We start from the raw sequence: 26005 nt of genomic DNA on the forward strand, positions 1-26005 counted from the left end.
CCTCTGTATCGCTCCATGGTGAGACCGCACCTTGAATACTGTGTACAATTCTGGTCGCCACATCTCAAAAAAGATATAGTTGTGATGGAGAAGATACAGAGAAGGGCAACCAAAATGATAAAGGGGATGGAACAGCTTCCCTATGAGGAAAGGCTGAAGAGATTAGGGCTGTTCAGCTTTGAGAAGAGATGGCTGAGGGGGGATATGATAGAGGTCTTTAAGATAATGAGAGGTCTTGAACGAGTAGATGTGACTCGGTTATTTTCACTTTCGCATAATAGAAGGACTAGGAGGCATTCCATGAAGTTAGCAAGTAGCACATTTAAGACTAATCGGAGAAAATTCTTTTTCACTCAACGCACAATAAAGCTCTGGAATTTGTTGCCAGAGGATGTGGTTAGTGCAGTTAGTGTAGCTGGGTTCAAAAAAGGTTTGGATAAGTTCTTGGAGGAGAAGTCCATTAATGGCTATTCATCAATTTTACTTAGGGAATAGCCACTACTATTAATTGCATCAGTAGCATGGGATCTTCTTAGTGTTTGGGTAATTGCCAGGTTCTTGTGGCCTGGTTTTGGCCTCTGTTGGAAACAGGATGCTGGGCTTGATGGACCCTTGGTCTGACCCTGCATGGCAATTTCTTATGTTCTTATGTTCTTAATTTTAATATATGGGAACTATGAAATATGTTGGCGGTAGTTTGAATTACAGAAACTGTTAGGAGTCATTGTATTGGACATCAAAAAAGCTTTGAGGAATTAAATTTCCTGATGGAAGTTATGTTAAAACCAAATTTGGCTCCAAACTGTATAAAATGGGTCATCTTGTTGCATAAGCCAGAAGCACCAGTTAAAAGAAATGGGTTGTGTTAAATTTTTTCTCTAGATAGGAGAACTAGGCAGGGATACCAGTACCCCCCCCCCCCCCCCTTCTTATTAATTAGGGAACTCCTTGCTAATAATAAGGGCAGACAAAATCATCCCTAGTTCACTGTAGTCTCTTTATATGTATTTTATATTCATAAACCAGAGTTGCTTACCTGTAACAGGTGTTCTCCTAGGACAGCAGGATATTAGTCCTCACACATGGGTGACATCATCAAAGTTTCTAGGCATACTGATCATGCCCAGCATGCCACTATCCACGCGGGGTCCCCCTTCAGTCTCGTAACATAGAATTACAAAAAAATAAAACAACATAGTAGGAACCCAACTCCGCAGGGAGGCGGGCGGGTTTTCTGAGGACTAACATCCTCTGTCCTAGAAGAACACCTGTTACAGGTAAGCAATTCTGCTTTCTGCAAGGACAAGCAGGATGGTAGTCCTCACACATAGGTGACTAAGTAGCTCCAGGCCACTCCGAACATGTGCAGCAAAGAACTGGTGCCAACATGGCCAACAATTAGAGCTGCAAGAACCCTAGGAGCAGGCCACACCCAAGGAAAGGGCCCACAGAGGGAGAGTTGGGTTTTCATGGCTGGAAGAGGTTACGGAGGACGGATTGTCCAAACAGACTGTCCTGCTGGCCATCCTTGTCTAGGCAATAATGTGAGGTGAATGTGTGGAGGGAACTCCAGGTCATCTCTCTGCAAATTTCATGAACGGGGACTGCACGCAAATGAGCCACCAAGACAGACATGGTTCGTACCAAGTGAGTCCTGACGTGACCATCAAGCTGTAAGCCCGCCTGTGCGTAGAAGGTGTAATGCAGTCCGCAAGCCAATGTGATAAAGTCTGCTTTCAGATGGCAACCCCCAGTCTGTTCTTGTCGAAGGAGACAAAGATTTGAGTGGAGAGGCAGTGAGGCACGACCGCTCTAAGTAAAAGGTTAGCGCTCTCTTGCAATCTAGAATGTGAAGAGCCCATTCACTCCGGTGAGTTTGAGGCCTTGGGAAAAAAGAAGGCAAATCAATGGACTGGTTGAGATGGAACTCTGAAACCATCTTGGGAAGTTCTAGAAACTTTGACAGAAGTTTTCTGTGCCGGGCTCCATCTGATGATGTCATCCGCTTGTAAGAACTACCATCCTGCTTGCCCTAGGACAATAGCTAATAGCCTCATCTACACTGAATTTACATGTGATGAGCACTATTAGCTCAGGCGTTTTGGATGTACTGATCCCCTTATTGCATCGGGAGTTATGGACGCATGTCCCAAACTCACGTCCAAGCGCTCGTTAACCTGTGCGCTAGGCTCAGCAAATGATACTGCATCGGCCCCAAGATGTGGCACAATATTGGGCTCCTTTATGTATATGATGTGGCTGAGTGCAGAAGTCCAAGCATACTGCAGCTCAGTGTAGTGTTTACAAAAAGCAATCCCGCCTGATCCTCTCTTATGCCTACTGGGTTCCTGAGGTTAGAAAGGTCAACATTCTCTTTTGCTGGTTTCAATGGAGGGGGGGGGGGATGTCTTTTGCAAGAAGAATTACCTTAAAATATAAAGATCCAATTCCTTCAGTTAAGGAACACTGGACTTCTGATATATTAAGTATACCTTCTATAGAGAAGTGTTTGGGGTTTTTTAAACTAGAAGCATGCAGATAAGTTGAAACAAATCTGATCCAATTGGGTGCTATACTTTGAACTAGAGAATTAATTCCTTTTTTTTTTTAGTAAGGATTTTATGTTTGCATAACTTGATGTGTGCAAATGGCTTACAACACAAAATGACATTAAGTTGAAAATTAAAGTATAAAAATAAATTTTGGTAGCATATGTATTTACAATTGATATTTTTATGGTATTTGGCTTCACCTTACAGATGGAAAGTGTACAGATTTTGCCGCACTACATATAAGTTGGAGGGATGTTATCTGGATCTTTGACATTGTCACAACGTGTTGCACCAAACATGACATCATCATAAGGTGAAACTTGTTGGAACTTTACTTGTTTCCTGTGTTTCTGGGGTTCCCTCTACTTTAATGGATTTCTGAAATTGAAAAACTTATACCCTAGTTTGTATCTAATAACTATCTAGGGAGTACAGCTTTTTCTGACTATGACATTTTCTAACCTTACCACATTCTTATGCATGGGCAGGTTCACAACACATATTTGATCAATCACATGTACTCATTAAATCATACACCACCGGTGGTGAAGAAGCAAAGCTTTGAATTTTAGGGCCAGATATAAGTAGCAGACAAAAGCAGAGCAAAAAGTGCAAACACCCCGTTAAGTCAACTAGCTTGCAGGTTTGCAGTTATCAAAGGATTTAATTTCCTATAACCTAAGGAAGGAAAAATAAAGCCACAGAGAAAAGGGTGCAAAGTCTTCTGGGGATTAAAACAAAAAAACCCCTGGGCTTATCACCTGCAATTTGCTAAGTTAAACAATCATGCAAAATTTTGCACAAGTTTTGTTTACATCAGGTTTTTTTTCCTGGGGAATGCTTTCCATTCCAGAATTTGCAAGAAATGAAATCTTTGGGAAAAGGTGTACTAGCTCAACATTAGGCAAGCAACTGACTTTTTGTTTGCACAATGCTGAACTAGTACATCGTTTCCCAAAGATTTCATTCCTTGCAAATTGTGACTTATGCAGTTTATCTTTTTCTGCTCTTTCACCCAAAACTTACCTTCTGCGCTTAACACTAAATACATTCACGAAAAGTTTTGCAAGACACAGGCCTAGAAACAGTGCCTTGTAAAAGTCTTTACACCCTTGTACATTTTTCACATTCTGTCTAAAAAATACCAATCAAAATGTATTAAAATAGGAGTTTGCTCTTTCATGATGAAAATGTAGAGTATGTTATGTACATCTGTGAAACAATTATAGAAGAAATGCAATCAAGATTTTTTTTTATTGTTACTTTTGGAATATTTCTACAATTTTTCTTTCACAGAAACATAGGAGAAAAAGGCCATACTGCCTATCTAGTGTTCCTATCCACACAACTGCTCAGCTCTATAAGGCCTACCACTCCCTCAGAGATCTCCTGTGCTTGTTCCATGCTTTCTACCACCTCCACTAGGAGGCTGTTCCATACATCCACCACCCTTTTGTAAACAAATACTTCCTTAGATTACTCCTGAGGCTCACCTCCTGTGCATTGATACCTCTGAGTTAGAGTGTCTCACAGTGAAAGAGTACAATACCTCATGTAGATCAGTGAAAAACTCCTTTAATGCATTTTGCTTTGTATTATTTTTTAGATAGCAGAATGTGAAAAACGTACAAGGGAGTGAAGACTTTTGCAAGGCAAAAGCTCCTAACCTCCTACCACATGTTACATACCAATACGTCGGACTTCCCCTACCTACTACCTCTCGCATAAGCAACTTTTCAGGAAAGTAATTCTGGATATTAGTCATTTCAAACACAATGAACAGATACACCAGAAAATTACAAATTACCTGAACTCCAATCTCAGCACATGCTTGCCCGACCTCTTCAGCAAATCTATTTCGAAAGATGTAACCCAGATTTTCAATTCTTTGCAAAATATTTTCTGTAGGATTCTCTGTGCAGTTCTTCAAAATAAATTATAAAAGAAAAATAAATTAAGAGGAAGATTATGATTTTCAGTCAGAGAACTAAATTTTCAGTAGGTTACTTGGCTACACAGATGAAACGTTGGAAAGTGCTTCCTAGAAGCATGACACAAAGGCGTGTTTCCCTTCCTCTGAGCAAGTGAAAGCTGGCATGAGGGATCGAGACTAAAAGCGGTCAGGCAATTGTAATTTTGCACACATCCCAACCAAAATCATACCTCCTTGACTTCTTTTAGTCTCGATCCCCTGTGCCGAATTTCAGTCAAACCCAGGAAATAGTTTCCAAGTTCCAACACGTATATAGGTAGACACACACTTTCGAGCATAGGTGCTCTTGTACTAGTGGAATGTGACTAAATAGTATACTAGAAGCTTATCAGTATGCATTTGGGGAACAGTGTACAATATACTGCTTACAAATTAAGAGATCTCATAGATCATATCAAAGAATTAAAACCATGTATTTCGATTTCTCCTTTCCACAACAACCTCTGTGCTCCAGTTCACTAATAAGAGAGAGGACTTAAATAAGCAATGCAGAGCCAATCACAATCTCCTAAGATTCTTTGGAGCATTAGGTTTTTGGAGTTTGCATGGATGTATTGTTTAAAGGGTCAGAATCCTCTATGCAGACCTACAAAAGGCTTAAAAAGTTGCTTTTAAAAATTGTGTAACACGTAACTAAATCAACTTGTGGCATAACAAGCTATCAACATATAAGGATCTCTTGGTCCTTTCAGTCTGTGCAATCGCTGCTGCCTGCCTGTGGCCTACTCAATCTCCTTTTAGTTCTGCGTCTTGTAGAATGCTCACTGGCTGCCACCACCACCTTTGTCTCTATTTGTCCAAAGACTTCTTGAATTCTATTCACTGTTTTTGTGGTGACTGTGGTTTACTCATTGGCTTCCTGCATTGCTGCCACACAGTTATTGCTGACTTCTGAAGCACAGGACTTGGACCCTTTCACAGAGATATTCTCTCTTTACGATACAAAACATATATTGGTTTAATTTAAAGGAAAGTGCCATACTTGAAACTGAAAGAGTGCTGTTCTACAGTAATCTAGCAGTAGCCCAGGTTTATTAATACATTTCAAACCCAAGAGGACTGTGAACCTTTTATCTTGAAGAGGACTCTATCACAACTCAGCACAACCCATTTGTGCCACCACCAGCAAAGCCCTATCCATCACAATCTAGAGGACTTTCTAACATGACATCGCTGCTCTACTTCCACAACCATGCCAGAGATACTTCTAAAAGCAGTAAAGCTAGTTTAAAATCGGCTTGGGTCTAAAAACTTTGTATATAATTACCCTTAAGTTATTATTCTTATTTTCTCCAAGTTCTATTTATCCTGTTCATTGTAAGACATTATTCTAAATACTGTCAATCTATTGTTGTAATGTAAACCGAAGTGATTAGTAACTTTGTTACCAGAACTTCGGTATATAAAACTGTTAAATAAATAAATAAATAACCAGGGAATGACTTTCACTTGGCTGGACAACTGGACCTCCAAATGTGGAGCATGACGTTTCCCTTTAATCTAATAAAGAAATTAAATGTCAGTCTACTTATGGCCCGGTGAATAAAAATATTGTAATATGGAAATTGTGAGTAATACCATGTTATTGTGAGATTAGATATAACATGAGAATTAGGGAGTGAACAGAGGCTAATGAAAAAAATAAGAATACAGGGTGTACAATCCCTATAATGTTATGGTGATTGAGATTAGGGGACAGTATTTCTCTTGATGTGTATAGACCATATAAGGTTACCTATTATGAGTGTGTAAATGATATTCAAATTAGTAGTGTTAATATTGTATTTTGTCACACAACTTGTCTGAGGATGGAAGACATGTATAGTTTCACAGATCAAGCTGCTTCTGAAATTTTATCTGGGTGCAGATTATTGGAGAATATAGAGAACCCTAATGAAGGGGACTGGAATGAACTAGTTAAAAGTAAAAAAAAAAAAAAAAAAAAAAGCTGATTCACATAGAGTTACATGCAGCCACATTGGGAGAATATTGTTACACTGGTAGAATCCCTAGAGGATTACACATGAATAAAGAACCTGCATTATTTGCTAGCGATGATGAATTTATTGCGAAATGGAACGCTATTCTTAATAAGTGTTCGTATGACCTGATGGTTCTGATTATCTCCAAAATTAAAACTCAGATTACAGTACTCAAAGAAAAAATTAATAAAGAAGCAGAAATATTACAACAAATATTACCTAAAGAGATCTTTGATGCACAAATAGAGGAGGCGGCTCAGAAGCAGCTTGACACCTTTAAAAATGATCTGAAAAAACTTAAGTTACAGAAATATCATAGAGATGAGAGAGACTATACGTCTGGTTATGTATTTGTATGGATGCAGACAAATCGCAGAACCAATAATAAACGCAGGGGTGATTTTTTCATCATCAGATGACTCATCAGAAGAGGAAAAGGGTTTGAAAACTCGAAAAGATAGTGGTAAGAAGGTGGAATTTAGTAGGGAGCAAGGGTTTGAAGGAAAACAGATATTTGAGGGCGAGAGAGATGATAGGAACCTTTTTTTAGGGGAAAGGGGGCGGAACACCAGAGGGGGATACAATCCACCTATCAAACGATCAATGAACAATTGAGAGCCATACAATTTCAGGAGATAATATGGCCGATGACATGTCAACAAAATATTGTAGTGAACTTATCTTCTAAAGTTCTATCTCATGATATGTATGCGGTGTTAAATAAAGGTTTATCCTTCAATCCGACATACAATTATGATTCTTTCTCTCCATACGTTGAACTTAAGAATTGTTTTAGGAGAATTAGGTTAAAATATTTTTTGGAGATCAACAATTGATAGAAAACAGGTTTGTTAAATCCACGGGTTGGGTGCCGGTGGACCACCAGAACCCCCTCATTATTGCCTTTGAAACAATGGTATTGCAAGAGGTACAAATTTTGGAGGGCACCCGAGAAAGATTAGAATATAATTTATCAAAAAATCAGGTTGAGGCAGGGCGTGGTTTAGCAGCCAATGCGAACGGACGTGTAGCCGGAGGGCTCCACTCCCCCACACGCCCAAAACCCATTAAAAGCTGGCGAAAAAATTCGGAATTTTCCTAATATTCTCTAGCCTGCACACTGCAGTGGAATCGCTACCTTTCAGATGTCTTCCAAACGGAAAACCGCCGATCTCCGGCAATTTTCTTACAGCAAGCTGCCACCCGAAGCTGAACAAGATGGCGCCGACGCAGCTGGGCCCCCTGCGGGAGCTGAAGCAGACTCGGCAGCTTTCACCGGCTCTGACACCGACTTGCCTGCCACTCCGATAGATGCCTATCTCACTCGTAGGAGATTCGTCAGTGGTTCATGGAGATGAGGGGGGATCTAAAACAGCATAAACTGGACATTATGGCCTCCACTGCAGATCTTAAAGAGGACCTGGCAGCATTAGGAAACCGGGTGGATGATATGGAGAACCGGGTGGACTCGCAGGGGGATGCATTAAATCATCTGCAGACTCAGTCTTTACAACAGCATACCGAAATTATAGCCCTCCAGGAGAAAATGGAAGACCTGGAGAACCGGAGTAGACGGAATAATCTTCGCCTTCGAGGGGTGCCGGATAGTCCAGAATACTCCGATGCATTGGCGGTGGCCTTACAAATTTTCCAACATCTGCTCTCACTGGGTCGTGAGCCCATGGAGGATCCACAGCCTGCCGCACCCACAGTGAGTCTGGAACGTGCTCATAGAGCGCTAAGCCCCCGCTGAGATCAAAGGCCAAGAAATATTGTAATCTGTTTCCACAATTATACGCTGAAGGAACAGATCCTTGCTATTTCACGCTCCCAGAAGGAAATAACGTGGAACAATCATCATATCTTCATTTATCAGGACCTTTCACCGGTTACCCTAAATAAAAAGATATGATCTGCGGGAAGCTACGCTTGCTTTGAGAGCTAAGAATATTAAGTATCGCTGGACATATCCCTTTGGACTGATGTTTCAAGTACAAGGAGTGACTTATAAGATCAAATCTATTGAGGAGGCGCTAGAGGCTTTTAATAAAGCGAATATCCCTGCCTCCTTTCAAGTTCCCAAGATGGCGCCTACGCTGGGAAAGCTGGACCATGCACCACGATGGCAAAGAGCGGATAAAGGCGGGAAAAGACTCCGGAGACAGTCTGATGCACGCAGGTCGCCACAGTCAGATCAGGGCTGACATGATACAGGCTGATGCTTGATATTAATCTGGTTGGAGTTCTCTACACTCTGTATGTTTTTAACTGCAGCAGAACTCTGGGGACTGCATGTCCATGATATTTTAGGCACTGATAGTTGGTTGCAGTGCTTCACTTTCTGAATCTGATGCTTATATTGATATATTTGCTATATTCTGTTTCCAAAATGGGTTATAAGTTTAAGATTACAATTGTTTATCATTAGAGGTTGGGCGGTGGGGGGGGGGAGGGGGGGTTCGCTGGCTGCTGTCTGAGAACTGTCGGATGTTCAAGGCCTCCGATATTAGAGTATTCCACGGGCAGATGGAGGGATACTATAGGACTGTTGGGGAATACACTGGGGTCATATTGTCTAACTTTAGCTCTTGGGAGGGGCTGGGACACTTGGGACCACTTTCAATTATATTTGGAATTTTTAAATGGAATGGGGAATTCTCGCTTTCTTTGGAGGCTTATATCTTAATTACAATTGATGGCTACTAAGATATTTTCCCTTAATGTGAAGGGGTTGAATACTCCCAGAAAGCGTTTGCTATTCTCTCGAGAACTCCAACGGCAGAGGGTGGGAGTAGCTTTCATACAAGAAACGCATGTGAGAAAACATCACAAGCGTTTGCTAGTTTTCCCTCAATATTCTAATTGCTATTGGGCGGCGAGCTCTAAGGCAAACAAATACACGGGAGTGGGGATCCTAATCTCGGATACTCTTGTGTATGAAGAGTTATTTCGCACCCTGGACCCACAAGGCCGGTTTATTTTCTTAAAAATTAGGGTGGGTAAGTGTATACTTTCGTTCCTAAATGTATATTTTCCTCACACTGACCAAGTGGCTTTTTTGCGACAGCTGGAGGATCTTCTTCAAAACCATTTAGAGGGTGATTTAATCCTTGGGGGTGATTTTAATGCTACTCTGAACCCTGTCCTGGATAATAGCACTGGCAAAGCCCCGGCCACTAAGTTTCGGCCGCAGTGGCGTAAATTTTTGACTAAATGGAGTATTATAGATGTCTGGAGAAGAAGATACCCACACTCTAGGTCCTATACCTTTTATTCTAACCCCCATAGCACATACTCCAGAATAGATTATCTTTTTGTTTCCACCCAATCTCAAAATAGGGTTCACAAAGTGGAGATTGAATCTATAACTTGGTCTGACCATGCCCCTATCTGGCTTGAGATTTTTCTCCAAGATTCAGCTACAGGATACAAACCGTGGAGGCTTAATGACAATCTCCTTAAAGATCAGGCCTTTGTCCTTAAAGTGGAGCAGCATATGAAACATTATTTTCAGGAGAACCGTACAGAAGGTATGACTCCGCTGATTATTTGGGAATGCTCAAAGGCGGTCATCAGGGGGATCTGTATCTCTCAGGCTGCATATTGTAATAGGTTACGGGAGCGCACTAGACTTACCTTATTAGCTGAATTGCGCACTTTAACTCAAAAACACAGCTCCACCTCCTCTCAATCTGTCTATTACAAAATGCTAAAAATCAAGGGCCAGCTTCGATCCTTAGATGATGGTGCCATTAGCCATCATTTGCTCTTATTGCACCAAAAATATTTTGAAGGGGGAAACAAAGCAGGACGTTATCTGGCACACCGGTTGCGAGCCGCTAGGGCTCGGACAGTGATAGCTAAAATTCATACAGCACAGGGACCACCTCTTACAACATCAGAGGACATAAGGAGTTCATTTACGGCGTTCTACTCTCAGTTATATGCCCAGGATAATACCATCACAACTGACGATATTGATAATTATTTAAGCTCTGTAGTACTACCTACTCTTACAGGACCCCAAAGGGAGTTCTTGGATAAGCCTATCGAATTCTCAGGAGGTGCTTGACGCTATTAAGCCCTTGAAACCGGGGAAGGCTCCAGGCCTTAATGGTTTCACCAGTACATATTATCGTAAATTTGCCAACACATTAGTGGGTCCACTGACAGAATCGTTTAACTCCCTCTTGCTCGGGGCGTCTCTTAGTAGGGACACCAATACACCGGGTATCAATGTACTGCCTAAGCCGGGAAGGGATCCTACCAGATGTAGTTCTTACAGACCTATTTCCCTAATTAATATTGACCTTAAGATCTTGGCAAGAATATTGGCTGTCCGACTCAATGGAGTGTTACCTGGTTTGGTCCACAATGATCAGGTGGGGTTTGTCCCCGGGAGACTGGCGGCGGATAATGTTAGGAGGATCGTTGATATCATTGATTTAGTTCAATCTGATAAGACGCCTGCAGTTCTCCTCTCATTGGACGCTGAAAAAGCTTTTGATTTGGTGCACTGGCCGTTTCTATTTAAAACATTACAACATATGTCATTTGGCCCCTCTTTTGTGACTTGGTTGCTGAAGTTATATGAGCACCCCTTTGCCCGAGTTAAAGCCAATGGGAGCTATGGTGACCCCTTTGAGATACTAAGGGGTACTAGACAGGGGTGTCCGCTGTCCCCCCTTCTGTTCACTTTATTTTTAGAACCATTTACTACGACAATTAGAGGGGCCCCGAGCATCCTTGGGATACGAAAGGGACCTAATCATTTTAAGATATCACTTTTTGCTGACGACATGATGTTTACACTTACAGAGCCAGAAACTTCCCTTCAGGGGGTCATGGCGGAACTGAAAAGGTTTACAGCTGTCTCAGGTATGAAAGTGAATTATGATAAGTCAGAGATTCTTAATCTCACTGTGACCTCAGACGTGGAACAGCTACTTCGTAGGCAATTTCCATTTAAGTGGACTACTTCTTCTTTGAAGTATTTGGGAGTTCGTTTAGGCCCTTCAGTTAGTCAATTATATGCACTCAATTATGAGCCTCTTATTAAAGCTGTACAAAAAGACTTGGCGACCTGGCAGCACCAAACCCACTCATGGCTGGGGCGCCTTGCTATAGTTAAAATGAATGTCCTTCCCCGTTTTTTATACTTTTTTACTACCATTCCTATCTGCTTACCTTCTTTCATACTCAGGAAATGGCAACAAATTGTATGTAGTTTTATATGGCGTAAGCGCCCTCCAAGGGTGGCGCGGACCACCTTATACTTGCCGAAGTCTCAGGGTGGCTTACAGTTGCCTAATTTGACGTGGTACTATTCTGCTGCACAATTACGGGCTCTGGTGGCTTTCCACCGAACGTATGATGTCCCACAGTGGGTCCACTTGGAGCAAAATCTAATAGGGCCTTTCCCTTTATCAGCCCTTCCCTGGCAGCCTCAATCATCCTGGAGATTGGCTTCCACCTTACCCTTTGCTTTACGGACCACAATCAGGGTTTGGCAACAGTGGAGGTCTCAGCTGGTGGGGACGGAACTCTATACCACTATGACCCATCTTTTCACTAATACTGTATATCCTCTGTCAGATAGATCCATGTCTAAGACTAACTGGGTACAAGTAGGTATAACCAGACTAACTAATATTCAGCAGCAGGGATCTTTAATGTCCCTTGACCAACTTTGTAACACATACACATTGGCCAGAATTGACTTCTTGCACTATGCCAAATTGTACCATTTTATCCATCGGGGTCTCCGTGGTGGTAATTTAAAATTGACCGGGACCCTTTTTGAGACATATTGTAAGAATGCTTCCACTCTCAAGGGTGTTATTTCTAAAATATACGCTCTGCTAAATGGGACACTACCAGAGCCTCCACGACACCGTACACAGTGGGAAACTGACTTTCATTGTCGACTTGACAAGCAGGAATGGGACAGTATATATTCCTTAGCACATAAATGTTCTATTTCAGCAGGGTTACAAGAAAACTGTTACAAGTTGATTTATCGCTGGCACTATACTCCAGTGCAGCTACATAGGTTCCGGCCTGCGTTATCCGAATCCTGTTGGAGGGGATGTGGACAAGCTGGCACTTATTACCACATTTGGTGGGAATGTCCGAAGGTGGAGATAGTCTGGCAGGAGGTGATGTCTTGGCTATCATGGGTTTTATTAGCACAGGTGGAAGCTAAACCTTGGAATGTGTTATTGGGTCTTCCATATCTGGATACAACAAGGATACACACAAGTTTATGTTGCAGGTTTTTATTGCAGCTAGATCAGAAATAGCATTACACTGGAAAGACAATGCCACTCCGAGCTTAGCTAAGATTCAAAATAGGCTTCATACCTATTATCAATTGGGGAGACTTACAGCGGTGCATCAGGATCGCGTTGGTGCGTTTGGTAAAATTTGGGGGCCTTATACCGCATGGCTAGAGGAGCAAGCTCTTCTCAACAATTGAATGCATATGGTTGTTGCTAAGCCTTCTCATGTTTTGTAGCTTTTACTGATTCCCTGTATCTCTCTTTAGTTGCAATCTTTTATTGCATATTTACTCTCTACCATGTCCGGGTGTTCCATACCTCTCTTCACAATATCATTACCTCTTTTAATGCATACCCAGTTGTATGGGGGGGTGGGTGGTGGGATTGGGGACTGTTTCTAAATTGGTCAATCATATGTTGAAGCACTTTGGCCCGCCTGGGCTTATTTGCTGTATATTTCTCGTTCAGTAATGATTGTTAAATTTCCTGTTTGTGTTATATCTGCCATGATTGCCAATAAAAATTATTTACATATAAAAAAAAAAAAATCAGGTTGAGGCAATACTCATCCTTAAGCAAGATGATGCGATTGTCCTAGGGGGTGCTGATAAAGGAGGTGCTGTGGTAGTGCAGGTTAGGTCGCAATATGAGGAGGAGGCCTTTAAACAGCTTAATGATACTCAATACTAACTAAGGATCTCTGAAGACCCAACTAGGGAACTGACAGAGATAGTTAAAACTGTATTGGAAGAGCACTTAGGCACAAGGCTATCACTAAGAAGGAATGGTTATATATGACACCAGATAATCCAGTCCCCCCGCGGATATATTTTGTTCCCAAGATCCATAAGTCATTAGAAAATCCACCAGGAGACCTATTGTTTCAGAGATAAAATCTATTTTTGAACCACTGGCAAAATATGTGGATAGCTTTTTGCAGGATGAAGTCATCAAGATTAGATCGTATATTCGTGATTCTACAGACTTCCTACACCAGTTACGGTTAATAGGTGACATGAGGGAACATCAGAAATTTGTGACAGCATTATATACAAACATACCACAGAGAGAGGCTTTAGATATAGTGGCTAAGACATTGGAAGATCAAGTGGGTGTTATGTCATCAGTAAAGAGGCGGTACATATTGAAATTCACCGAGATAATATTGGGAGAGTATTTTTTCACCATCTATAGCATGCTTATATATGGCTCGATTCGAGGAAAAGTATATCTATCATAGCCCATTTTTTTCATATGTTAAATATTGGAGAAGATTTATCGATGATCTTTTTGGATTTGGGTCGGTGATGAACAACTATTACAGGAATTTGAGGGGTGGATTAATTCTGTGGATGTAAATCTCACCTTTACTTTACAGAGTGATGAGGAAAAGATTTCATCCTTGGATATCATGATACGGTGTATTCACAACAAAATAGAAACTTCTGTTTTTGTAAAACTTACGGATAGGAATTCTATCCTTCATTTTGGAAGTTTTCATCCTCGCCGATTAAGGGAAAGCATTCCCATTAGTCAATTCCTTAGATACCACAGGATATGCTCCTCTGTTGAAGAATATAAAGATAAAGCCGCTGTGTTGTGTCAGAAGTTCATGAATCAAGGATACCCTAAGAAATGTGTTAGACAGGCGTATAAGAGAGGCTTATACACGAACAGAGAATCTAATGGTTAAGAATCAGAAAAATTGGTTAAAGAGGATAGTATGCTGTTTGCCATATTCAACTAGATGCACAGATATAAGAAAAATTATTGTGAAACATTGGGGTTTGTTGAATATAATTTTGGGGTGCAAGGAATTACCGGTATTTGCTTATACCAAAAGCAATAATTTGAGGTCTTTGATGGTTAATAAGACTGAGAAGGCCCGGGTTATGAGGGATGATACATGTAGATCTTATCAAGGATGCTCAGTATGTGAGAACAGATTAGAGATTGGACAATTTGAATATGCTGTTGATTGGGCTCCCTACGTAATCAGGGGTAATTTTTCCTGTATATCAGAGTGAGTGATATATGGTATTTTGTGCCCTTGCCAGTTATTATATATTGGTCACACCAAACGCCGGATAAGAGTGAGGATTATTGAACATAAGAGTAACCTACGAATTAAAAAAGAAGGTGCACCATTGGTAGAGCACTGATACAAGAAACAACATAAAATTGATCAGTTAAAATTTGTGATCACCCAATTAAAATCTACAGTACAAGGAGACATCACATGTATATTATGGCAATTAGAACAAAAATGTATCTTTTGGTGGAAGACGGTGCAACCCCATGGTTTGAATAGTGGAATGGAGTGGGAAGCCTTTTATTTATTTATTTTTATTTATTTCGGGTTTTTATATACCGGCATTCGAGAACGCAGTCCCATCATGCTGGTTCACATAAAACAAGGGTGTATCGTAAACATAAACTAAAACAATGGTGCAGAAAAAGGCAGTTACATATAACAGGGTGATTAGAACTTGGCAGAGGAAGAAGAGAAAGGACAGGTCATTAATTCAAACATATATTTATTTTTTTATTTATTTAACAACTTTTAATATACCGACGTTCGTGAGGCACATCACGCCGGTTTACAAGTAACTCAGTTAAAGGAGGAAATTACAATGAAACAGGGGGCCGGGGGATGGGAGCAGGCCAGAAGGGGGGGGGGGGGGGTAAGGGAGACAGGAAGGAGAGAGGGAAAGATAGGTAGCATGAGTGAGAGTATAAAAAACAACCGTTAACATAAGAAAATAAAAGGAACTTATTTACAGAAAAAGGAATATTTACATTAGTGACAATTAGCATAGGATTGATTATATCGGACTAAATTGAACAATTTTGTAAAATTATAGGAAGATAAAAGGGGAAGGGTGGGCAAGGAGAGGCGAAAGGGAAAGCCTTGGGAGGGGGGGAAAAGCCTAAGGAGGGGGGAAAAAAAGGCCTAAGGAGGGGGAAAAAAGGGAAAGCCTTAGGAAGGGGGGGAAGGGGGGGAAAGCCTTAGGAAGGGGGGGGAAAAAACGATATAAACGATAGCGGAGATGGTGATTCTACAGACGATAGCGGAGATCTGCTGTAATTGCCGATAGCGGAGATCTGCTGTAATTGCCTCATTTATAAATAAATGAGGCAATTACAGCAGATGTTAAGGGGGTACCAGGAAAGAACTATGGACAGTTGGGTGTGAGATGGGTAAATTTGGTGACATCTAAAATAAAGTGAATTGTTCTATTGTGAAAATAAAGATTGAGGTCAATAGAAAACTGCTGTGATTGATTAGAGATGATATTTTGACAGTCCCTCACCCTTAATGTAAATGTTTGAAGTTTGGGGTAATGGTGTGTGGAGGTTGTGAATAATATGTAGGAGGGTGAATGGTGGAGTTGAATGGGTAGTATATATGATCATGATGTAAGTTTATGAATGATGCTGGGTTGTTTGGTTGGTTGTTAGCAGAAGGATTGATTTTTTTGTGTGAGAATGGGGTATGCATGTTTATTATGCATGATGCAGAAGGTGGTGTATTGTTGATTGTGAGAGTATGTATGTTAATATAGTTAGGCGAATGTACGGTTGGTTAATATGATGTACGCAGGATTGATAGATACAGGATACTTGGGAGCGCGCGAGTAGTATATTGTTGTTGTACATGAGTGGTATGATTATGGGATTTATTCAGCATATGGGGATCTCGGGTTGAGTTACTAATTGTTTATGGTCTGTGTGAGCTGTGTGGTAGCTGTGTGGTAGTTGTGTACATGAGGTATGGATGCATTTTTGAATGTAGCGATGGCAGGTGGTTAAAATGTGGGATATATGTGAATGGTGTGTTAATGATGCGGTTTGGATATGACGCATCAGTGAATGCGGCATTATATAAAATGGTTGAGCGGCACTGTGTGAAATAGCATCGGGTGGGTGTGAGTATTGATAAACAGCATGTAACAAATATCTTCTCGCGGGAGTTGCGGTAATCCTCACGTAAGTGACATGAGAGGGTGTAGTGTTTAGGGAGTGGTTGGAGTCGCCATTTTAAGGCCCTTGCCTTGGCGTCAGTGGTGCGATCATCAGCAGGTTAAGAGGCCCTACAGCGGCGGCGATACGACTGAATAATTGGTGAAGTAAGTTTGGCATTTTGAATGGTGGTAGGTTGAAATGGAATATGAGGATGGTGTGTGACTCAAATAAGTGGTCAGTTGAATTGGAAGTATTTCTTATTTGTATCATGCGGTTTTGTTTTTAGGAACGCATGAAAATCAAGATTAAATTAATGAAGAGGTTGTGCTGGAAAGCATGTAATCTTAAACATTGAAGAATTCATAAAGAATGATATGGATTTTCATGAGAAGAAAGGCTCTTAGAATATCTCTTTTTCTCTAGTAGAACCTGGGTAAGAGGCTTGAATAATTAGTATAAATTTTGTCTATAGGTACAATTTATGACATTTATGGTGGACGTGACAAGAGATTTTGAACAATGTTGTAAGTAATATATTTTATTTATTTTATTTATTTAAAACATTTTCTATACCGACTTTCACAGACAAAGTCTGACCAAGACGGTTCACAACTTCAAATATAAAAAAGGATAAAAAGAAGAGAAACTAAACAAAACAACTACGCAAATAAAACAAAACCAATAAAAAATAAGTAAACAAAATAAAGTAATAGATGGGAAAAAAATACAATATATATTTATAATCCCTAATTCTTTAACATAACTATACTAATTTTAAAAACAAGTAAAAGTCGGAAAAATTAGAGAAAAACAAAAAACCCAAGGTTTCACATGGTTAGCTGCAGCAAGAGCAAGATAGTGGAACTATTATGTGTGTTAAATATCCACTAATAGTATAAAGATCTTTTAAGGGTATGGGTTTGTTTCATCAAGTCCTGCAAAGGCCATCTTAAATAGATAGGTTTTTAATACCTTCTTGAATTCATTATGATTAGTAATTAATCTTAATGTATTTGGAAGCGAGTTCCAAAGTAAGGGTCCTGCCACCGAAAACGCTCTCTCTAGTTATATTCAATCTGGCCAGCCTAACTGTAGGAACATCAAGTAGATACTTGGTGGTAGATCTGAGATTTCTGGTTGGTTTATATAACCGTAATGAGGTACAAAGCCAAGTTGAGTCTGGATCATGTATTAATGAATGGATTAGCAACAATATTTTGAATTTCACCAGGAATTTAATAGGAAGCCAGTGCAAACTAAACAGAATGGGGGAAATATGTCGTCTCATGGGCGATCCTGTCAGTAATCGAGCAGCAGAATTCTGAATCTGCTGCAAAGGTCTTAAAGTAGAGTCTGGTAAACCCAAAAAAAGACTATTACAATAGTCCAATCCTGAGAAAATAAGAGATTGAAGAACCGTTTGAAAATCTGATTTGAATAGTAGTGGTTTTAATCTTTTTAATGTCTACAGTTTGAAGAATGAATTCTTAACTAGATGAGAAATATGATGTGTTAGGGATAAATTGGTATCTAGTTGTATTCCTAGGTTATGAGCTACTCTTTTTACTTCAATAACCTCTGTACCTAGTATGACCGAAGAAGGTGGACAATTTGTAGGGTTCTCGATCACACTTAAAAGAAGAAGCTCTGGGTTTTTTTTGTTTTGGTTTTTTTTTTTTTTAAAGAGTTGAGCTTGAGCCGGCTATGGCTTAACCATTGCTCAATTGTCTTTACATACAAATTACATATTGAGATAGTCTCAGTCCAGGATGATTTATAAGGGACAAAAAGTTGTATGTCGTCCGCATAAATTTTAAACTGGACGTCCAATGCTGATAATATCTGGCACAGTGGGAGAAGATAGATGTTAAACAACACAGGTGACAAAGAGGACCTCTGTGGGACCCCGGTGGTTTGAGAATAAATTTGTGAGGATTTACCTTTAAATTTACTTGCCAGCAACGGTTCGAGAAATAGTTATCAAACCAATTTAATATTGTACTTTGTAAACCTATCATTTGGAGCCTGGATAAAAGGATTTTATGGTCAAGCGTATCAAACGCTGCAGAGATATCTAATAAAATTAATAGATAGTCTGTATTAGAATCAAATCCTCTTACATATGTATCAAATGAAGAGAGTAAGAGGGTTTCTGTTGAATAACCCTTTATAAACCCATGTTGATTTGGGTGTAATATGTCATGATCTGATAAGTATTCTCTCAGCTGATACAGGACCGAGGATTCTATAGTTTTTGATAAAGAAGTCAAAGTAGCAATTGGTCTAAGGTTTGAGAGATCTAAAGCTGAGGATGATTTTTTCTTTTGGATAGGTGTAATAAAAGCTTGTTTCAGTTGATGAGGAAAAATTCCCATTTCTAAAGATTGATTTATGATTGAGCAAATCAGATCAGGGCAGTAAGCACCCAGATCTTTAAAGATGGTACCAGAACAAGGATTTAGAGGGGAATTTGACGGCTTCTGTTTACTAATTATTCTTTGAACTATCTCTGTGGAAGTTTTATCAAAGAAACTCCAGTTATAAGCTGGAGTTTGGTCTGAATAAACTGGATAAGGCAAATTCTGAAATTCAGTTGTGATGTTTTCAATTTTCGATTGAAAAAATAAGGCTATTTTATCACAAGTGCTATTGTCAACTTCAGATAGCTCATGACTCAGGGGAGATACTAATGATTTAACAATATTGAATAGTACATGGGGATTTTTGTTAGCTAAATTGATTTTGTTAGCATAAAATTTCTTTTTTTCTGCATTAACCTCATGTCTATACATTCTTAACATTGCAAAATAACTGTTTTTTGTCTGAAAATTTTTATATTTTCTCCACTGACGCTCCTTTTTTCTTAGTGCTGTTTTTAGGTTACGTAGTGCATCTGTAAACCTCACTATGAGGAAATGAAATAAGGATGGGGTAGTTATATATATTTATCTTATATTTAAGTGGTGGGTCGGATGAGAAGTCACATTGGTTGAAAAAAGGTTGCAACAGATAATAAATTGTCCCATGAGGAAGCTAACTTCAAAACAGAGATCCTTGAAATCAACATATAAGAATATTATATACACAAGCTACGGGAACGGCGTGGGAGTGGTGTATACAACAGTGAAGGGATCAAGATATAGAAATAGTATATACACAAGCCACGGGATCATCAGACCAACTTGAAGCGAGGGGTACAAATATAAGATAAGTTGATGACAAATACAGGAGTATAATTCATGCAGTAAAAAGAGGATAATAAAAGGAAAAATAACAGATCAAAGATACAGAGTGTTAAGGTATAAAGGTTTTAGTGTGGGGGGGTGGGATAGAATTTGAGGGGGTATGAATGGGGGAAGGATGCATGTGGGAGATATAGGTATGTTTTAAATATATAGTGTGTCCAGGCACATCCACAAATTGAAGTATGTTTAAAGTCAGATGTTTACATATATGTATGTTCCAATAACAAAATGTGACAGATTTTGTATTGAATAAAAAATATTGTAATATGGAAATTGTGAGTAATACCATGTTATTGTGAGATTAGATATAACATGAGAATTAGGGCGTGAACAGAGGCTAATGAAGAACATAAGAATACAGTGTGTATAACCCCTATAATGTTATGGTGATTATTGAGATTAGGGGACAGTATTTCTCTCGATGTGTATAGACCATATAAAGTTTGCCCTGGAGTGGACATTTCACCTTGTAATCCCAAGACTAAGCCTTCTAATGCAAAAGGAGAGATTTCTGCAGTGGTATCATATGTGCTCTTGCTTAAGAAACCAGGTCCAAATATTGCTGCCATGGAATCCAAAACTTGCAAGTAGTCTCAGAGCTTGGGAAACCAGATTGCCAGCAGATTCTGAACCTGAGTCCAGAGCTTGAAAATTCCCTCCAATGTCATATATAAACTTTCCCTTTCCATGTGCTGAAAAGGCCCCCAGGTACTCCAGGGACTGGGATGGAACCAGATTGCTTTTAGCAAAATTTATCACCCATCTAGGCTCAAAAGAGAAGTCATATCACTTGGACTGCAGTTGTTCTGCTCTCCAACTTCATCCTAATCAACCAGTAATTGGGGCAGGGGTGGACCAGAATTCAATACTTTGTGAAGCACCGTAGCCACTACCACCATTATCCTGGAAAAAAAATCTGAAATGGCCACATGGAAGTGGTTAAAACTGGAAGTATCTTCCCAGACTTGCAAACCTGAGGAATCTTTGGTGGAATGGCCAAATGGAAATATAGAGGTCAGCTTCTGAGTTTAAAGGATGTGTATAATCCACTTTTTGGCACTTCAAAGAGGATTACACTCAGGTACTGTAGGCATTTTCCTATCCCCAGAGGGCTTACAATCTAACAGGCCGATTCAATAAAGATCGCGGGAGAACGGGCGCGCCATGTTGAGCGCCTGCTCTTCCGACGTGCGTCCAGCCACCTCTCCTGGGCGCGCGATCCTATATTTAAATGAGGGGTCATACTAAAAGGAGGCACTAGGGATGATTACGCGCCCCAAGCGCCTCCTTGGCCCAGGAGAGGTGGCTCTGTCATCCACTAGCAGCGGATTCAGGAAATAGACACTTAATTTTAGAAACATCTGTTTTCAAACCCACTACAGCAATCGTTTAGGAAAACAAAAGTCGGTAAAATTGGGCATCCGTTTTACTATCGTGACCGGCTGGCACATTTTTTATTTACTTATTTTGTTTTTACATTTTTGGCATGCCTTAGAAGCAGTGTCTACTGCTCAGTTCCAAAGACATGACATTACCTCCTGGCTGAGATCGCTGAAACCATCCTCCTCACTGAAGTTTTAAAAAGGTATAAAGTACAGGCCAGTGTTATCTCCAAACACACAGCCTTGTTGGGATCCACACTGCTCCCTTCCAATAACCCAACAGGAGCTGCTGAACCCAGCGCAAACAGGACCTCGATATATAATGCTACATATGGATACCAATAGTGCCAGAGTGAATATCTCAAAGGCCTGCTTAAGCAGTGCTCAATCTTCCAGTCTTGCAAATCCTTCAGTGCTGTGCCATCCTCCACCAAAATCATGGTCTCCTACGACACTGCAAAAACCAAGGTCCACCTTAGGGACCTTAAGCTTTTTTCCCTTGGTAGACAAAGGGTAAAACTTATCCATTGCCCTGCCCACCTTTACCCTGGCCTCCAGAGTATCTCACTCCTCTGATACCAAAAGCCATAATAGTCCAATGCATAGGAAAAGACTTTGCAGGTTTCCTATGCTCTTCCAGGATGAGATCTCATACCTCCTTGGCATCTTCTGGCTGCTTCTCAGCTATATTTAAAACCGCCAGCACCTATATGATCACGAACAGCAACTTCTCTCTTTTGAAGAGGTGTACCACCAGCAGAGATTATCACCCTCAGCTGCTGAAATCTCTCCCTAAGTCCCTTCTTATGGATCACTGTCCTCTAGACTCTTGGAGCCCAAAAAACCAAAAAGCTGATTCAGAAATCCAAGAAAGGTCATCTTAGTTTAATTCAACCTCCCACCTTGATCTTTTTGCCAGTCCCGAGATTCTGGGACAGTGCAAGAGAGGAGGAAGGCACAGGACCACAGTCACAACTAAGAAGGATGCCACTGCTAAAGGAGATTCCTGTTTCCAACAAAAAGCAGGATGAGGAAACATGAACTCTAGGGAAAACACCACAGCAGCACATTGCAAAGCAATGACTGCTGACTGAATATTCCCTCTTCCCACAGCAGCCACGACTGCAGTACTGCTGAAAACAGGCTGGGAGGTCCCTGCATAAGGTCCGCAGAGAAGATGACTGGTGCCGAAGCTTCCTCAGCTTCCCTCGGTGTTCGGTGCAGTCTTTCCTCAGTGACAAGGTCGATGACAATGAACCAGATGTCCTTGACCTGGAAGAAACATACAGGGGCCAATCTCCAGCACCCCTATTCGTCAGCAGCATCGACGGATCCGAAGGCCCTGCCCTTGTCGATGGCGCAGAGTCCATCAGTGCAGCTCCAAGGTCTATCGGCGCAGATACTGCCGATGCAGACATCGATGGCGTGGACTTTCTCGACCTGAAGTTTTACCATTTTACCTGAAGTTTTACCATTGAACAAAAGAACAAAACGTTCTTTTGTTCAATAATTTGTTGATTGTTTAATGTTACGCTGCACGTTCTCTGTTCAATACTTTGTCTATTGTTTAATGTAACGCCTTACCGGCGACAGTTTTGTTATATGGAAACCGACTTGATTTGATATGTATATCGAGAATGTCGGTATATAAAAACCCTAAATAAATAAATAAAATAAATAAATAAATCTTATCGAGTCAAGCGCAACATCCCTTAGGGGTCATCTGGGCATACATGCAGCAACCCTGGACGTCATGGGATGCCCCCAGGCATGGGACACATCTCATGAGGGACTGTGATGCACATGGTCCTGGGGCACTGGGGCAATCGACGAAAACCAGATGAGACCATGACGAACGAAAAGAAGAGAAGTAAAACGATAGTGGTGAAGGCAGGCGGTTGAAGCTGGTGGGCACCGCCGCCACAGGGGAACGAAAGTGTAAAGAAAATTACCGCGAATGCCAAAAAACCTGACTAGGTAACATATTGGAAGGAACCAAGAGGGACCGAACATAAAAGGAAATGCAAAAAAATAAGAACTTACTATTTATCTGATAATTTCCTTTTCTTTAGGATGGTCAGATGAATCCAGAACCAGTGGGTTATGCACCTCTTCCAGCAGATGGAGACAGAGCAAACTGACATCACAGTATACATACTTCTGCAGTGACATCAGCCTGCCAATATTCTCTTCAAAAGCATCTGTGGACAGACTAGCAAAAAACATGATTAAAAAATATATAATCATTTCAAAGCAGCCAACAGAAAACACTGAAGTCAGACAACAAATGCATTAACACTAGTCTAGGGACTGGATTAACACTTACCAGTAATCCCTGTAACACATAACCATGCAGGAGGACCATAACACAATCATTCAGCAACCAAGGGCGGGAAGCTGGATTCATCTGACTATCCTAAAGAAAAGGAAATTATCAGGTAAGTAGTAATTTGTCATTTCTTAGCGCCTGGTCAGATGAATTCAGAACCAGTGGGATGAACCCAAGTTACTCCCTAACAGAGAGGGAGGCTGCCTGCAGTCCTATCAAAAATGTATGTTCAAGGCTGCGTCTTCCTGGGCCTGCACATCCAGACAATAATACCTGGAAAAGGTGTGTAAGGAGGACCACGTCGCAACTTGGCAAATGTCGACAGGAGACAACAATCTTAACTACTGCCCATGACATTACCTGAGCTCTAGTGGAATGAGCCCTAACCTGAGTAGGCAACAGTTTTTCAGCAGCCACATATGCAGCCGTGACTACCTCCTTAATCCAGCAAGCTACTGTAGCCCGTAAAGCCGGTTTGCCCCGTTTACATCCACCAAGAAGGATAAGCAGGTGATCCGTCCTTCAGAAAGCCTCCAGATATCACAGGATATGTCTCTTGACATCCAAGGAATGCAACAGGCGATATTCCTCTGATTCTCTTTCCTTATCCAGAGTCGGCAAGGAAATAGACTGATTCAAGTGAAAATCTGAAATCACTTTAGGGAAGAAAGAAGGAACAGTATTGCAACTGATTCACTCCTGGAATCTCCTGAAGGAATGGTTCCCGACAAGACAAGGCCTGCAGCTCAGAAATTTGATGTGCAGAACATATCACCACCAGAAACACCATTTTCAAGGGCAGTAAGTGCAAGAAAATGGGGCACATCAGTCAAAACGTAGGACCTGACAAAACAATCCAAAACCAGATTAAGACTCCACAAGGTAGCCTCAAGGGAGGATGAAGATGTCTCATTCCCCTGAAGAAACGGGCCCCATCAGGATGAGACGATAAGGACTCACCATTCACCTGAACCCTGAAATAGACAAGAGTCGCTACCTGTACCTTCAAGGAATTAAAGGCCAGTCCTTTAATCAACCCATACTGCAAAAATTCCAAAATGAGCAGGACCCTAACTGAATAAGGAACCACTCCCCGATCCCCACACCAAGCTCAAACACTCGCCAAACCCATACATAGGTCAAGGAAGTGGAGAACTTGTGCCCGTAGCAAGGTGGCAATCACCACAGTAGAATATCCATGCTTCAATAAGCGAGTCCTCTCAAGGGTTATACCATAAGACAAAACTGAGTAGGATCTTTGTGAAGGACAGGAGCCTGCTGCAACAGATTCCTGTGTGCCGGAAGATGAAGGAGAGATTCTACCAGAAGTCTTTGCAGATTTGCATACCATGGTCTCCCGGGCCAATCCGATGCCACTAAAAGCACCATCCCCCTGTGACCTTCAACCCTCTGAATTATTCTGCCCAACAAGGGCCACGGAGGAAAGGCATACAGCAACTTGTCCTCTGGTCAGACCTGCATAAAAGCATCAGTTCTTAAGGACTTTGAATCTCTCCTATGACTGAAGAATTGAGGAACATTCACATTGCAAGAAGTTGCCAGCAGGTCTAGGAACCGAAGGCCCGAGCAATCCACTATCAGCTGAAACACCTCGCCCCACAATACCCATTCTCCTGAGTCCAGACACCGGAGAAAATCTTCTCTTACTTAGTCTTTTCTTGCAATGCACGAGTCCAAGATCTCCTGAAGATGCACTTCCGCCCATTCCATAAGTTGGTCTATTTCCTGCAACACTTGCTGGCTTCTTGGTTCCTCCCTGCCGACTGATGTAAGCCATCATTGCTGCGTTGTCAGACATTACTCGGATCACTCGACCCTGCAGCCTGCCTCTGGACTGCAAGCATGCCAACCAGGCTGCCCGCGTTTCCAGCTGATTGATGTTCCAGAGAGACTCCTCTGAATTCCAGCACCCTTGCACCATTAGTTCCTGACAGTGAGCCCCCCTCCCTTTCTCAGATGATCCGTTTGCAACCACCACTGGAGGTAGGAACAGACTTCAATCAGCAGATGGAACCAAATTGAATAATCCTGAGACTATGGGTTCCAATGAGATAGCAGGGAACGCTAAAAGAGGACGCATGTGCACCCTCGCTCACGGCACCACTTCCAGGGATGCCGCCATCAAATCGAGTACCTGTAGAGAGGAGCACACTGTCGGATGTATAGCATTCCCCAAGAGACGCACCTGCATCATCAACTTCTGAATATGAGTTTCTGGCAGGAAAACTTCTCAATGACTCGTGTCAAAACGAAC

General features: G+C 41.1%; 1 protein-coding gene across 2 annotated transcripts in view; it reads right to left on the reverse strand.

Moving 5' to 3' along the window:
* RB1 (RB transcriptional corepressor 1) overlaps nt 1–26005 on the reverse strand; it is a 483267-nt gene that overhangs the window by 289129 nt on the left and 168133 nt on the right. For both annotated transcript variants that reach the window (XM_029602868.1, XM_029602867.1), the window contains one exon: nt 4360–4476. In XM_029602868.1, coding sequence (XP_029458728.1) covers nt 4360–4476 — 117 coding nt within the window. The remainder of the gene's footprint in view (nt 1–4359; nt 4477–26005) is intronic.

This window comes from Rhinatrema bivittatum, chromosome 5 (genome assembly GCF_901001135.1).
Source record: "Rhinatrema bivittatum chromosome 5, aRhiBiv1.1, whole genome shotgun sequence".
Classification (NCBI taxonomy): domain Eukaryota; kingdom Metazoa; phylum Chordata; class Amphibia; order Gymnophiona; family Rhinatrematidae; genus Rhinatrema; species Rhinatrema bivittatum.